The sequence below is a fragment of the Mauremys reevesii genome, linkage group 9 (genome assembly GCF_016161935.1).
Source record: "Mauremys reevesii isolate NIE-2019 linkage group 9, ASM1616193v1, whole genome shotgun sequence".
Classification (NCBI taxonomy): domain Eukaryota; kingdom Metazoa; phylum Chordata; order Testudines; family Geoemydidae; genus Mauremys; species Mauremys reevesii.
In genome coordinates, this window is record NC_052631.1 from 89,449,194 (window position 1) to 89,463,976 (window position 14,783).

The window sequence follows — 14,783 nt, forward strand, 5'->3', positions numbered from 1 at the left end:
TTTTTGAGCTTTGACAAACATGTTGAGTGCTGAGGTCTAGTACAGGTCTCCAACCTCCCTTCCTCTTGGGAATTAGAAAACAGCAAGAGTAAAACCTTTGCCTTGTAGATGTTGAGGTACTGGTTCTATGGCTCCTAACCAGAGGAGATGATCTACTTCTTGTCATAGTAAACTCTCATGAGAAGGGTCCCTGAAGAGGGATGGGGAAGGGTGTTGTGGAGGGGGCAGGGAAGTAAAATGAATAGAGTACCCATTACAATGTTATATACTCCCAAGAGCTGGGGAATGCTGCCAGCTCGTACCCAAATGGATGGCTAGTGTGGGTCAGCTGTAGCAGTTGGTGGGAGTGGTCTATCGATGCCTCAACCAACAAGTCAAAATTGATGCTTGGACATGAATGGCTTGGATGAGGAAGATTGCAGGCCAGATGTTTTATGCCTTGAAAATTTCTCTCTCTGTGGCTCACAGTAACGCTAAGCCGGTTATTGGTATGTGAGTGGTTTGTGCTAGGGTGGTGGACTGAATTTTCTCTTTTGTCCTGGCATGTAGATGCCCAGCAAATGGAGAGCGGCCCTAGAATCCTTCAGGGTGTGAAGAGAGGCATCAGTCTTCTCAGTGGAGAACTCATGTTTTCTCAAAGGGAAGGTCGTCAGTGGTTGATTGTATCTCCTTCAGGAAGCCCGACAGGTGGAGCCATGACACATGTCGCATCACCACAGCCATGGATATGGACCTTGCCACTGAGTTGGGTATGTGTCGAGGGCAGACTGTAGTGTAGTCTTGGCCACTAACTTTCCCTCTTTCCATCTTCTTAAAATGGTTGTGGTGCGACTCAGGCAGCTGCTCAATAAAAATCACTCAGTTCCAAATAGGTTATGTAGTCTTATTTCGCCATCAGAGCTTGGTAATTAGCTATTCAAAATCAAAGCATAGCCAAGAAGAATGCCTTCCTCCCAAAAAAGTCTAAACACTTCCAGTTCTTATTGCTGAGAGTGGACCTCCTTTGGTGTTGACGGCCACGGGAATTAATAAGGTGGGAGAAGAGTAATTCAGTCTCTCAGATGGTATGGGCGGTCTGGCTTGTTGACCACCCTGCTAAATCTAATTGTGCATGGATTAACTCCAAGGAGGTAACTTGTGTACTGAGTAGGCTGATACTGCTGATGAATGCACCATGTTCAGATCATTTTGAAGAAATATCAGTATATCAACATTAAGCTCGTGGGTCATCTGTCAAAAAAGAGTGAGAAAACCTTCCCCCCAAATCCTAGCATCCTAACTGGATCGGGACTACCTGTAAGAGCATATTGTAGTTGTGATGATCTTTACCAAAAGACATTTCTTCTACAGACCTGCATTTTCAAAGTTTGTAAAAAATGAAATAAAAATCAAGTCCTGCGCCGACAGATCACTTGTTAAAAGGTGGATCAGCTCTTCAGTTGATCTCTGTTAGTTCTGGGTACCAGGGCAATGTTGGTCAATTCTAGACACAAATGATGAACAATCTGGCTATTGTTTATAGCCCTGTGATGAGGCCTCCACCCCACACTGGCGTGTAAATTGTTAATGGAACCCTAGGGAGGCTGCACAGAAAGCAGCGAACAAGAGAGGGGCTGCAAGGAGCAGCCAAACAGGGCCTGGCATGCCCATATAAGAAGAGCTGCAGGAAAGAGCAGGTTCAGTTGCTCCCTGGAGCTCAAGGAGGGAGAACTGGCTGCCTTGCAGGCAGAAGAAAGCCAGCACCCTGGACAGAGCAGTGCTGCTAGTATGGAAGAGCTCCAGGCTGGGAGTTGCAGACTGAGGCCCTGAGGCAAGGACAAAGAAGGTACTGGAGCTGTGGGGAAGCGGCCCAGGGAAATAGACTGAGAGGTTGGAAGGGACGCAGCGTGGGGCTGTTATTTACAAGGTCCCCGGGCTGGGACCCAGAGTAGTAGGTCGGCCTAGGTCCCGTCCCCCCCCACACACTCCCCACTGAGGAAGTGGCTAGACCATTGGACTGTGGTATTGTCCCCCAGAAAGGGGGAGCACAGAGTGTGGCACAGCCAGATGGCTGTGTCCTAAAGAGGATGCCATGGTCCTTAGAACAACACAGGTCCAGGACCATAAGTGACGTGAGGAAGACACCACCGGGAGTCAAGCGTACCAATCTGTGAAGCTGATCTGCAAGACAACCAGCAAAAAGTGCTAGCATGGTGAGTCGCACCCTGTCACAAGCACCTAAGCCATCACGAGCCAGAAAGGAAAAATGTATTTGAACAATGGTCTGGGAACCAAGGGTGCAAAACAAAGAAAGCAAGAAGGAGACCATAAGACTGACATATGGAGATAGATCCAATGAATAAAGGAATTCAACCTGAGTTAACGCCTCAAAGACTCCATTGGGAAACAATCCTTTAAGGAATGAATTACTTTTCTAAAACCAGGACTGGTGTAAGAAAAATAAATTGTTGAAAAGTCAAACTAAATTTTCTTCTATAACCGCGGGTACTGCCACTGATGATACTGAATGGGCTTTTTCACTGAAGAAGCAGCGTGGTCTTCTTCCAATTAAGTCCAGGAGACTGGGGGCAAGCATGTTGAAGGAAGCAGTAGTGTTCAGCTCTGTATGTGTTCTTTCTGAGACACAGAAGGATTTATCCTTGTTGAAGGATCCTCCCTTGACAAACTGTGGCCATTCTCCCCAGCAATATGATCTGAGCTGTATAAATCTATTCCTGGGAACAGACACAGAAACTGTAGCCTAGATAGTTTATGGTGAGGATGCCTGAAGTTCTTTCTATTTGCAGGAACTGTTGAATTCCCTGGTGCTCTAGTCTAATGAAAGAAAAGGCTGAGGCGCTCTGATGTTTGGCAGACTAACCATTACTTCAAACCTTAGTGACTTTCTGGTTGCTGTTGAGGCTGCCAGGATGGGTAAGAATGGTGTCCCTAGCCTCTGTTCGTCAGAGGATGGAGATGGATGGCAGGAGAGAGATCACTTGATCATTGCCTGTTAGGTTCACTCCCTCAGGGGCACCTGGCATTGGCCACTGTCGGTAGACAGATACTGGGCTAGATGGACCTTTGGTCTGACCCGGTACGGCCTTTCTTATGTTCTTATGCCGTAGATCTAGAAGTCTTAAGCAGCATCACACAAAAGTGGCAGGACCGAAACTAGACAAGGTAACATCTGGATCCCTCTTATCTTTGTGGTTTTTTTTTTTTTTTTTTTAAATCACCCAGTCCTTTAATTCCTCATGAGAAGGCTGAGGAGGAACCCACTGAAGGAGTCCGCTTGGAGTGTGAAATTCTGGTGGCATGAGCATATTTCCTAGAATGTGTGCGTGACACAGCCATGCTGTATTACTGCAAGGTTTGGGGTTTTGGTACCTGGGACTGAGGCTCTGGCTACACTAGCACTTTTGTTGGCAAAAGTTTTGTCGGTCAGGGGTGTGGGGAAAAAAAAACACCACACTCAACTGATATAAATTTCACCGACAAAAGCACCAGTGTGGACACCGCTATGTCGGCAGGAGACACTCTCCCACTGACATAGCTACTGCTGCTCGTTGAGGGTGGTTTAATTATTCTGGCGGCATAGAACAGTTACATGAGACACCTTACAGCAGCGCAGCTGCAGCAGTACAGCTCTGCTGCTCTAAGGTCCATAGCATAGACACAGCCTGAGAGACCACAATCTGTTAGTGTTTCACATGCTGCTGCAGAAGCTAAACATCCTCCTAGAGCTGCTCTGTTCTGTCTGTTGCAAAGGCTGCTGCACACCAGTGTTCAAAGGAGAAAGCAGTATAGGCCTGGTCAGGCGTCTCTCCTCAGCCAGAATGAGCAGGATGCTCATAATGGAGATCAAAACAAGTGAACTCTGGAAGCCAGCAAATGGGGGATCACATTAACGTCTCGAACATTGGTCTATTTGCCAGAAGGGAGGAACTATATCCAAGCACATGGACAGAGACGACTGGAGAGAGAAATATATTTTATATTCTTCAAGACACCTTAAGAGGGCTTCATTTTCAGAAAGAAAAAATAATGTGATCTTTGAAAAAAATAGGTCCCTTTAAGGTGTCACGTTGCCCACCAAAAAATTAGGACACCCAAAATCGCTACTCACTTTTGAAAATTTAGGCCTTTATTTTTAAGTGTAATTGTATTGCATAAACAGCAGTTTGTCTTCTCTTGAGACTTCTACATAGCTCACTCCCAATATAATATCACAGCTGCACATAATGCTTATAACATAAGCAAAGACTCTTCTCTATAAAGAATATGCTGCAAGTGGAGTGGGAGCAAATGGGCCTCACTACAGGGCACCTTGAAAGCCATGCTTCCTACTGATCAGCAGAAACACAGCCAGCTATGAAGACTCTTGCTGCTGCTGTAAGAGAGTTGCCTTGCCGCAACAAAGTTAGTGAGGACACGGAGGTGATGGTGAGAAGGGCATCTCAACCATTTCAAATTATTTGGATAAGCATCCAAACCACTGAATGCTTAGCCAATCTGAGCCCTTTGAAGTCATGCTGATACATTCTCCCTTTGTTGCAGATGCAACATACTGTAAATGGAAGTGTGCGCAACAATATAGTAAAAAGTACCTTACCCTGGAAACCATTTAGCATGTTGCTCCCAAGGGTCTTCATTCTGCTGCCAGTCTTGCAGTCCACCACCACAGTGAAAGCACAAAACATGATCACCATTACCTAAGGGGACACATAAGTGTGATGTTGTATACTTGTAAAATAAAAGGCTGAATATGCAAATATTTGTTCTTACAACTGAGAAAAAAGCTTCAGCAAGTCTTGTTACTGATAAAAGCACAAAAAATGTGTCAATTTAATAATGAGCATCTAAGAATAAAGAGGATTATTTTAAACTAGATGTCAATGTAATCTGTGATAACATATGGTAAGAAAAATGAAGTAGCTTCTTGGACTATTTCCACTTTAATAAAAAATTACAAGACCAAGCTTACATAAATACTGCTTTACTCAATTTTATTTGGCATTAGAAGCATTTCTGATCTCTATATTTGCTTACAAGTCTATTACCAATAACTTCTTGTTAGTCAGTTCAACTGTTAAGTAGGCTGTAAAAACCACTACCACAAAGTTTCTAAGGCAAAAGCATTTGACACAATTTCTTCTATGTTTTTATCAGTCCTCTCTGTATTAAGTCTCAGTTCCCCTTAAACAAGAATGGAATTAATTAACAGAAACCTAATTCACAAGGACATCTACTTATTTGCCTTTTTGGTCATTGGTTTCACCAGTCAAGACTAACGGGCTCTGAACAGCAATGACAGAGACTAAGAGGATGTGGAAGGAAATTAAATTGTCTGAGCTCTAGCAGCACAGTGCACATTACAATCAAAGACTACATCAGAAGCTGCTTACATATTAAGTGTATTGCAATGAGAGGAGATATGGATAGATTTCTCCCACTGAAATTAAGTCCTTCTCAGCCAATAGGAAGGACACAAGCTGTTGGAATTTACTCTAACAGTTAACCAGCTGGTTGGATAAGCTACCTATTTTGCATGTCTTCCCAATACAGATCCCATTTGGCTGTTGAGCAGCTAGATTTTTTTGGGATCCCACAGATGATATAAATAAGATGTCACCACTAGTTATGAATATTCATTTTGTACAAGAATGTACAAGAAAACACCAAAAGTTTTATTTGGGGGCCAGAGAGGATGGGAAGAAACCAAGAGAAAACAAATTAGAAAGTCAGTGCTCTAAGAGCACAAAAGAGAAAAATCACATATGGTGAGCAAACTAGAAATTATCCTCGGTAATTCCTTTTCTTCCTGAACTAACAATACTACTACTTTGCATTTACCTTCCATCCAAGGATTCCAAAGTGATTTTCCAATATTGATAAATTAAGCCTTGGGTCACCAGATGTCCCGATTTTATTGGGACGGTCCCGATTTTTGGGTCTTTTTCTTATATAGGCTCCTATTACCCCCCACCCCCATCCTGATTTTTCACATTTGCTGTCTGGTCACCCTAATTAAGACTAATATGTAATTAATCCCATATACAGATGGGGAAAATGATGCAGAGAGGTTAAGCAGCTTGACCAAGTCACACTAAGTTTTTAAGACTGGAAGCTTTTTGGAGCATGGACCACATATTCCATGAGTTTGTACAGCAGCTAGCACAACGGACCCTTGATCTTGACTAGAGGTTCTGGGTGCTACCACAATTTCAACTCTCACACAAATAAAAAATAATGGCAGAGCTAGGAATAGAACCCAGATTTCCTGGCTCCTAGCACTGTGTGTGAACCACAAGACCACAATTCCTCTTTTTAGGAAAAGTCAGGATAGCTGTGGAGCAGTGTTCAATTCTTTCTAATATGATAAGATAACTCTTTAATGATGCCAATCATTGTTTAAGAGCCAAAATCTGAACTAGCATACATTCTAAAATAGGCTTAAAAGACAAAAGGTCACTACACCTAAGATATTCTCTTTATTTAACGTTCTGCTGCTAGAAAGGAGAATGATGTGACATTTCAGATTATGTGATCATTCAAAAAGAATGATATTTTGCATGCCATCTTATAATAATAAACCAGGAGAACACACTGTATTAGCTAGTCTTGACAACTAATTTGAGTTAAGTGAACGTAGAATTAAAAAGCATTTGAAGACTCAGGTGTTGAACAAACATAAAGCCTTAAATAAAAGATTTGTTTTGGCAAGTCATTCAGTGTTAAATTAATAGAGATTCTGTTCAAAATCATGTCATGCACAAATTCTGCTGCAAACAGACAGACGTGAAAGCCCCATCTAGCTTACCTATACTATAGAACCCGGCTTCAGCAAGTTGCTCTTTAACAACTGAGTATCTCCAAGTCACAAATGTCTTGATCCGTGCTTCATATTCTGCCATAGATGGATTTCTTGGGTGATCTGCATTGTTTAAGCCACTCCTGCCAACCTCAGCAAAATTAGATTCATTTGGGAGACTTCCAACATTTCCAACGTCACGGCCCAGGACAAAAAAGCACCTAGGAAAATGCCTCTTATGTTCTGACCAAGCTCGATCAAAAGGTTCCCAGTTTTTCAGTTTTCCACCACAACAAAAGCACTCCACTTGATCATCAATACCTGAGTAATACAGCCCAGCATTGGCTAATTCGTTCGGTGTTAATGGAGCATAGGCTGGCCAGTTGTGAAAAGACCTTAACCTAGCTTCTTCACTGCACATAGCAGGGTTCCTGGGGTACATGCTATCTGACATGTCCACAACCTGCCCAGTTCTTAAAAGGTAATCTGGACTGAGATCAGATGATCTGTCAAAAGAGCACTGGAGGGCTGAATTTCCAGAACAATTTTCAACTCTGCATTGACAGTTTTGGAGAATAGGATGCGTATCTTTTTTTAAAAAATTAAATCGAGCAATAAATTTGCATTTTGGAGAAATTTTTCTATGTCTTCCAACTGCTGAGTCTCCATGCTCCCACCCTTCAAAAGTTGCATGACAGCTGAAGCACTTCACTTTGTCTCCCTCTCCTGTATAAAAGAAGCCAGCTCGTGCTAGTGTTGATGCTGAAATAGGACAACAATTTGGAAAGTTGGCAAAAGTCCTCAATCTGGAGTACTCTTCAGCCATCTCTTGGTCATGGTCAGAATCTGGAGTGGCACAAGCTTCAGAGTTCTCTGGACTGTTACACATCATCTCTTCAAGAGTGGAGCTCTCAGATTTCCTAAAAAAAATACGTTTTTTTAATTTCATAGACAAAGCAAAAAAACAGATCAAACATACTCCTTATGCAACCCCTATGCAAACTGTGGGAATTAGTGGGATCAAAATTTTCATCCTATTAAGTAATAAGGAAGAAAGACTTCTTTTTCTTTCTTTGTTAACAACATTTTCAAGCACAGGAACATTCCAAAAGAAATGATATGAAGAAACACAAGGAGTATTATTGTATATGAAATTTTCTAGTAACACATGTTACGGATCTCTCTTAATTGTCATCTGAATAAACAGTAAAAAGTTAACTGGAAAGCACAAGTGTATAGACTAAGAAGAACATTCTTTTTATTAATAAAGCAAACATTACGAGACTAGGTCTGATTAAAAAAATATAACAGGAATGTAAAGGGCCTCACAAAAGATATGAATGAAAATCTAAGAAAAGGCCTCAAATCATGTTTGTATTTACCATACAATGATTGCTGCCTTCCTGCATAGATTAACCCATATCACACTCACAATGTATTTTACTGCTCCAGTTTGGAAGGATGCATGTTCAAAATCAGCCTATTATGTTACTCTTGTATAAGCAGCTTTACCTTTCTTTTTTTAATTAAAAAAGTGCCCACCACACCAGCGCCTAAGTGCATACCATAAATAAATGTAAAAATGTCAAAATAAAAACAATACCCTGGGATTTGAAATTTAACTGTGAAGAAATAAAACCCAATTTTCCTTCAGCAAACAGACTTTACATTATTTCACTGAAGGACAAACAAGACTAAGTTCTTTCATAACAATGAGAAAAAGGAATTCTAGTCCCAAGAGCCAGACCTCTCCTGGTGGTGTCCCGTCTGCCTCTCGCCCTCCATTGGTGCCTGGACCTGTGTTGCTCCCTTCTGCTCGCGGCGTCCCCTTCAGGATACTGCCCTCCAGCAGTGCCCCCATGTCCATTCTCACCGTCTTCGCGGGGGCGAGGGGGCGGCGCTAACAGCAGTCTTTCACCTGCTGCGCTGTGGCCAGCTGCTCCCAAAGTCTAACCCCTTCCCTCGGGGGTAGGTGCAGTCCAATATGGCCACTTCCCACAGCCAGTTGCAATATAAGGGGGGGACCCAGGCCCGCCCACTACTCTGGGTCCCAGCCTCGGAACCCTCTAGCAGCAGCCTCCCTGCCCTCCTCCTCCTCTCTTGCTGTCCGCTCTCCTTGGGTCTCTTACTCTGACCCTTTGCACCCCTTAGGCCTCCCTGTTGGAGGTCTGGGAGAGACTGACTGCTCCTCTCATGGGCAGCCTTTATATAGGGCTGAACCTTGCCCTGATTGGCCACCTCCTGCTCAGCCCTGATTGTCTCTCTAACAGGCTCTCCCTGATTGGCTTCCGCTTTGCGCAGCCTCTCTGAGCCCACTTTCACACGGGGGGAGGGCACTTGCCCCACCACACAGACCCAATCTTCACCAGCTGTGGGTTCTCACCACTTGTTAAATTATACACAAGTGGTCCTTTGATCCCTGGAATTTTGTAGTGGAAAGACCAGACCTTCAAATACTTAGGAGTGTGCTGAACTTCACTACAGTAGTAAAGTTAAACATGAGTATGGCCATAAGCACCAACAATGCTAAACAACGAGTTTTAATTCTTCGTTTCTTACTTCAGTTGTGTACGGAAATATTTTCTAGCACCTTACAGTGGAGTCACATCATATGCACATTTAACTTACGTGAATTCAACTATACGCGCTCAGCAAAAAACGATTCCACCCACCATTCCACTCAATGAGCATATGCCCTGGAGTGTGAGATGGGAGAGGTGAATCTGCTTTTCCCCTCAGTCTATCTCAGTTCCCAGGTGCCTCTCAGTGTGAGCATCTCGCCGCACTGAGTGTGATTCTAGTGTTTAAAGATACTGTCAGAGGTGAAAGTAAGCTGGTACTGAGTACCGGCAAGAGCCGGTATGCCGTGCCGCGCCGGACCGGCTTCCCCAGGCTGGCAATTTAAAGGGCCTGGGGCTCCCTGCAGCGGCTGGCCTGAGCCCAGCTGCCAGAGCCCCAGGGTAGCGGCGGCAGGGCTTTTGCAGTGATTTAAAGGGCCCAGGGCTCCAGCCACTGCAGGGGGCCCCGGGCCCTTTAAATCACCAGCCTGGGGAAGCTGGTCCAGTCCAGCACGGCATACCAGCTCTTGCCGGTATGCCGTACTGGACCGTACTGGCTTACTTTCACCTCTGAGTATACTGTACTTTATGGATGACCCAAGATTGGGTACAAAGTTAGTTCTCAGGATTAGGCCCTCTCGCCAGAGAAGTCACTATTCAAACAGTCTCAGACCATCACTTACATAAGCTTTTGCAGGATCTGGCCCCTATTGCAAAGACAAATGCTTTAGCTCAGTGGTTTGAGCATTGCCCTGCTAAACCCAGGGTTGTGAGTTCAATCCTTGAGGGGGCCATTTAAGGATCTGGGGCAAAAATCTGTCTGGGGATTGGTCCTGCTTTGAGCAGGGGGCTGGACTAGATAATCTCCTGAGGTCAATTCCAACCCTGATATTGTATGAAGTGAATGAATAAACACTAAATTATTAGTGTGTTTTTATAAAGGTCAATGAAATATTTAAAACTCTCAAAGTGAATTAGTTTGGTCTGAACTGGACAGAGAAAAAGTATAGATCTCTTCTTCCTAGGACACCAATTTACCATCTGGCATTGCCCTGTTATGTCAATGCGTTCTATACCAATAAGATGCACAATGCAAAACAAAAGGATGGCAATTGATATTATATATAGTGGTTACTTACTGTGCTCAAACTTTTTTTTTTTTTTTTTAAAAACATTTCTCTATACTGCCAGCAGTTACTAGCATGAAAGATTTTGGTTCAATGCTACATAAAACCCACAAACTTTTATATCTGCTGCATGCATTGAAGAAGCAGCTTTCACTCTGGAGACTAAGATGAGAAAAACTTCTAAAAACTAACTCAAAAGACATCTAACAAAAATGTGCCTTTAGCTGTCAGTTTTATTTTCCCCCATTCTGTATTAATATTCATTACATTTTTAAAGGACAAAATAGATTATCATTTCACTTGATTATAGACTATTGTACTTAACAATCAAAGGATGAGGAAGAATCTTTCAGAACGTTCAGAGGAGGAAAAAAATAATATTTTTGCACCCAGAGACTACCATTTGCATTGTCAAAAAGACACAGGTAGGTGCCCAATGAGCACATTAAGAAAATAAAAGGAGTGGGAGACCAGTTCTGTGTTTACAAGGTGTCACAGAAACAAGACAATTTGAGTATATCAATCTGGTTCTAAACCCTAGATTTAATCACCGGTAATTTTATACATAGTGTAATGACCTCTAAAGTTAATAATATGGATATTTTATACCTTACAGAGTTGCTATCTTTCTATTTGTCTTTAAAGAGCTACATCAGCTGATTTACAGATCTGACCTAGATAACTGTTTAGATGTTTGAAAGGCAAGAGCCTTCAGCAATTATGCAGAACATCTGTGGAATCCATTACCTACGGCAGGGGTAGGCAACCTACTGATTTTCAGTGGTATTCACGCTGCCTGGGTCCTGATCACCGATGGTGGGGGGGGGTGGTGGGGGAGAAGGGGGAAAAGGGCTCTGCATTTTAATTTAATTTTAAATGTAGCTTCTTAAACATTTTGAAACCTTATTTACTTTAAATACAACAGTCTAGTCATATATTATAGACTTACAGAAAGAGACCTTCTAAAAAGGTTAAAATGTATTACTGGCATGCAAAACCTTAAATTAGAGTGAATAAATGAAAACTCGGCACACCATTTCTGAAAGGTTGTCGACCCCTGACCTACAGGATAGAGAGCCAACTCCTCTCCCCAGTGGAAGTAGTGGGGGTTGGGTCCCAAATCTCATAGATCTCATTAATCCACAAAAGGACCTTTACACTGGTTTGTAGATCCTTGCCTCACACTCCATCTATTAGGTGTTCAGATACCACAGTGATTGCCAGGTGCTCCCATGTCAGCAGCTGCCTGTAGAGCCCTTTAATGAAGGGCTCCATAATGCACAAACAGTTATAGGATGTTTTGCACAGAATCGCCTCCTGATGCCAGGGGAGAGAGGGAAGAAAACATGACACACTGAACAGTGACTCAATGTCTGCATTAAGCTTGTTTCACTTTCATTTACATTCAGTTTCCAGTCAATATCAAGTTCTGATTCTCATACTAGCCCAACACTGCAATGCAGGGGCTTCTAATACAAGGGAATGTTTAAATCCAAACAAAATGAAAAAAATATATTTTTAAAAATCCTTTAAAAGCATTAGGGCTAATAGTTTTTTAAAACAGAATATGACTGTTAACCCTAAACTACCTAGTAGTGTCATCTTAAAAACTCGTCTACTTTTGTAAAGTGATGTTTTATTGCAAGTTAATTGATTCCAAAGTATCCCACTTCTAAAAATAGTTTTAATATAAAAATAAACATTTTATTTTAAGTAAGCAATGTTTCTGTACCATTATACTAACATTATGATGTGACCACTATAGGTTTACATATCTTTCTTCTCCAAATCTCTCTCCTCACAAAATGTCCTAAATACAATTTTAAATAGAAGGCAAAGTGATTGAGGGATACAATTCCCATAATGCAACATTTTTAAAGCTCCAGCCATAGATGTTCTGAAGTACAAAAGCCTCATCCAGCTAATCTTGACTTATTAATCAGACCATGGAAACCTTTTATCACTAGGATTGCAGTCAGCTGCATCTTTTCAAGCTCAGCATTGTCTTCTTCATGATATGCTGATCAGTACCAGACACAAAGAGATAAATACAAAGCTGGTGTAATTGAATGCAACTTCACTGATGTCAATGTACTTGCTTACACCACGTCTGAATTTGTCCTAATAATCTAAATATAGTATTATTAGTAAGGAACTAACTAATTTGGCAAAGAAACATGGGTTCCTGAAAAAGGTCTAGGCTGTCCAATGGGCTCTGAGCAGGTAGACCCCTGTGCCTGTACACTCATTACAGAATCAAAACCCAGTTCTGTTAGCACCTTTCTAGATTCTTCTGCTGAAAATCTAGTCTTCACAAAAACAAGATATGGATGAGAGCCGACAACAAATTTTCTCCTTTTACAAACTCAGAATATTGAGAAAGCAGGGTTTAAATAACTGGCAAAAAATGTTACAATTCATTGACAACCTTTCTATAGAACTTCACATTCCGAGGACCTCAAATGCTTTCCAAACTATACACCACACAGGTTTAATTTTAGCAGTGGCTTGCAATTTTACTCTAGTGATGTGGCTGTTACTGCTTCTATGGAAGAGACATGTAATAACAGACACGCTGAGGAACTGAGAAGGAAAAAATGGGGGAGAAGGACACAAAGAGAAGGTGATCAAAACACAGCTGAACTGTTACATTTTAGGATGGAGACTGTATTTCATTCTCTTTAGTCTATCAGCCAATTAGACTGGTAGTCAAAATAAACAAAGAGGCATTTAAATCTAAAATTTGTATTTCTCTCTATCTGAATGTGCGTGCAGAGGAAATGCTCTCTAACAATTTAATTCAGGCACAATATGCACAGAAGAATCACTTTACTAACCTTGGCAAGGGAGGAAGCAGTAGCTGTTTAAATGGTTCACAATAATACTTAGAACAGTAACAGAGGAAAAAATATATGTAAATAAATTTTAGGAAGAACGGAGGTGGGCAAATTGCAATTCATTAATTGATTTAGAATTTTAGCCAGAGCATCAAGGCTCACACTCCCACTTTCACTGAAAGCGTAAGAGGAACTTTAATGATCTGTTATCAGGATCTTCGTTTTCTCTCATCCAAAAGCATCTCAAAACAGAAGTGTCTCACCACCACAATGATGGGACACTGATTCAGTATTAATGCACAGAGAAGAGTGCTACTAATTTAATCACCAATATTATCTGCAGCATCAAGCTTTTCCTTGGCAATGTACCATCTTAATATCTCATATTGCCAAAATAATATTCCTATATTATTCAATGTTTTATACAATTATTATTACTGATAAAATGGTCCAGACTTCAATCAACATAAGCAGACTGCTTTATCACATAGTAATTGTTACTAGCTGCCTGTTGCTTCACACCTTCCTAAGTAATGTTTCAAAGGAACAGAGGAGAGTCTCTCTCTGTGAAAGAAACCATCTTCCATCTGCAACCTTCCAACTGCCCCACCCCCAACTAAACCAATCACTGCCACCTAACAGCAACGGAGGCATTAAAATCTCTCATATTTGGATGGAATATAGTACAGTGTATATGACTCAATAAGACTTAGTATGACACCCTATTTACCAGACTGTCCTTTTATCTTTCTTTGTATTTTTATCCAACGGAGAAGACAGTCATAACTTAACACAAATTCCCTCAATTTCAAAACATACCAAGTGTCATTATAGTAGTTTCCCAGATATACAAAGCACTCACTTTGAGCCTGGTACTTATGGAATATAAAGTTCAGTGCATACTATAAGACTATGTCATTCAAATTACTTTAAAAATTCATCTTTCTACATGGAAAATTAAAATAGTATTGTTAAAAATTTCTATAAAAGCTATCCATTCTAACATGTAATAAATAATTCTGTATTATTCAAACTAAACAAGATAGAGAAATATATTGTGCTACAATAGCATAACAGTATTCAAAGAAGCACAAATAGTGAAAAGTCAATTTAAAACATATTAGTTAGTTTTTGTTGAGACTCAGATTAAAAAAACAGACAAAAGATACTCATCTAACAGGTATGTCATAACACTTTGCAATACATAAACATCAACCAACTTGAGTTCAGTGAGTGGAGTATATGTGCACAAGATAGCTAGACTTATTTTAAATTTTGCAAGATTTCATCATCACATTTATTAAAATTCACAGTAATCAAGATGTTTAATTTTTATCAGCCTGTACCTATATGCTATCTAAATGGTTTTTCACAACTTCCGAGCATAAAATATCTTCTTTGTATGCTAAAATAGACTTTGTTCAGTACATGAAGCATTTCCAGGAGCAGTCATGATTAATCCTGTTTT

At 41.2% G+C, this 14,783-nt stretch overlaps 1 protein-coding gene across 1 annotated transcript in view; it reads right to left on the reverse strand.

Moving 5' to 3' along the window:
• Positions 1-14,783, reverse strand: part of LOC120372466 (X-linked inhibitor of apoptosis) — a 36,851-nt gene that overhangs the window by 11,463 nt on the left and 10,605 nt on the right. Inside the window, exons 2-3 of the mRNA XM_039489625.1 lie at positions 6,803-7,713; positions 4,595-4,694 (exon numbers count right to left, since the gene is read on the reverse strand). Of these exons, the coding sequence (XP_039345559.1) occupies positions 4,595-4,694; positions 6,803-7,685 (983 nt within the window). The 5' untranslated portion in view covers positions 7,686-7,713. The remainder of the gene's footprint in view (positions 1-4,594; positions 4,695-6,802; positions 7,714-14,783) is intronic.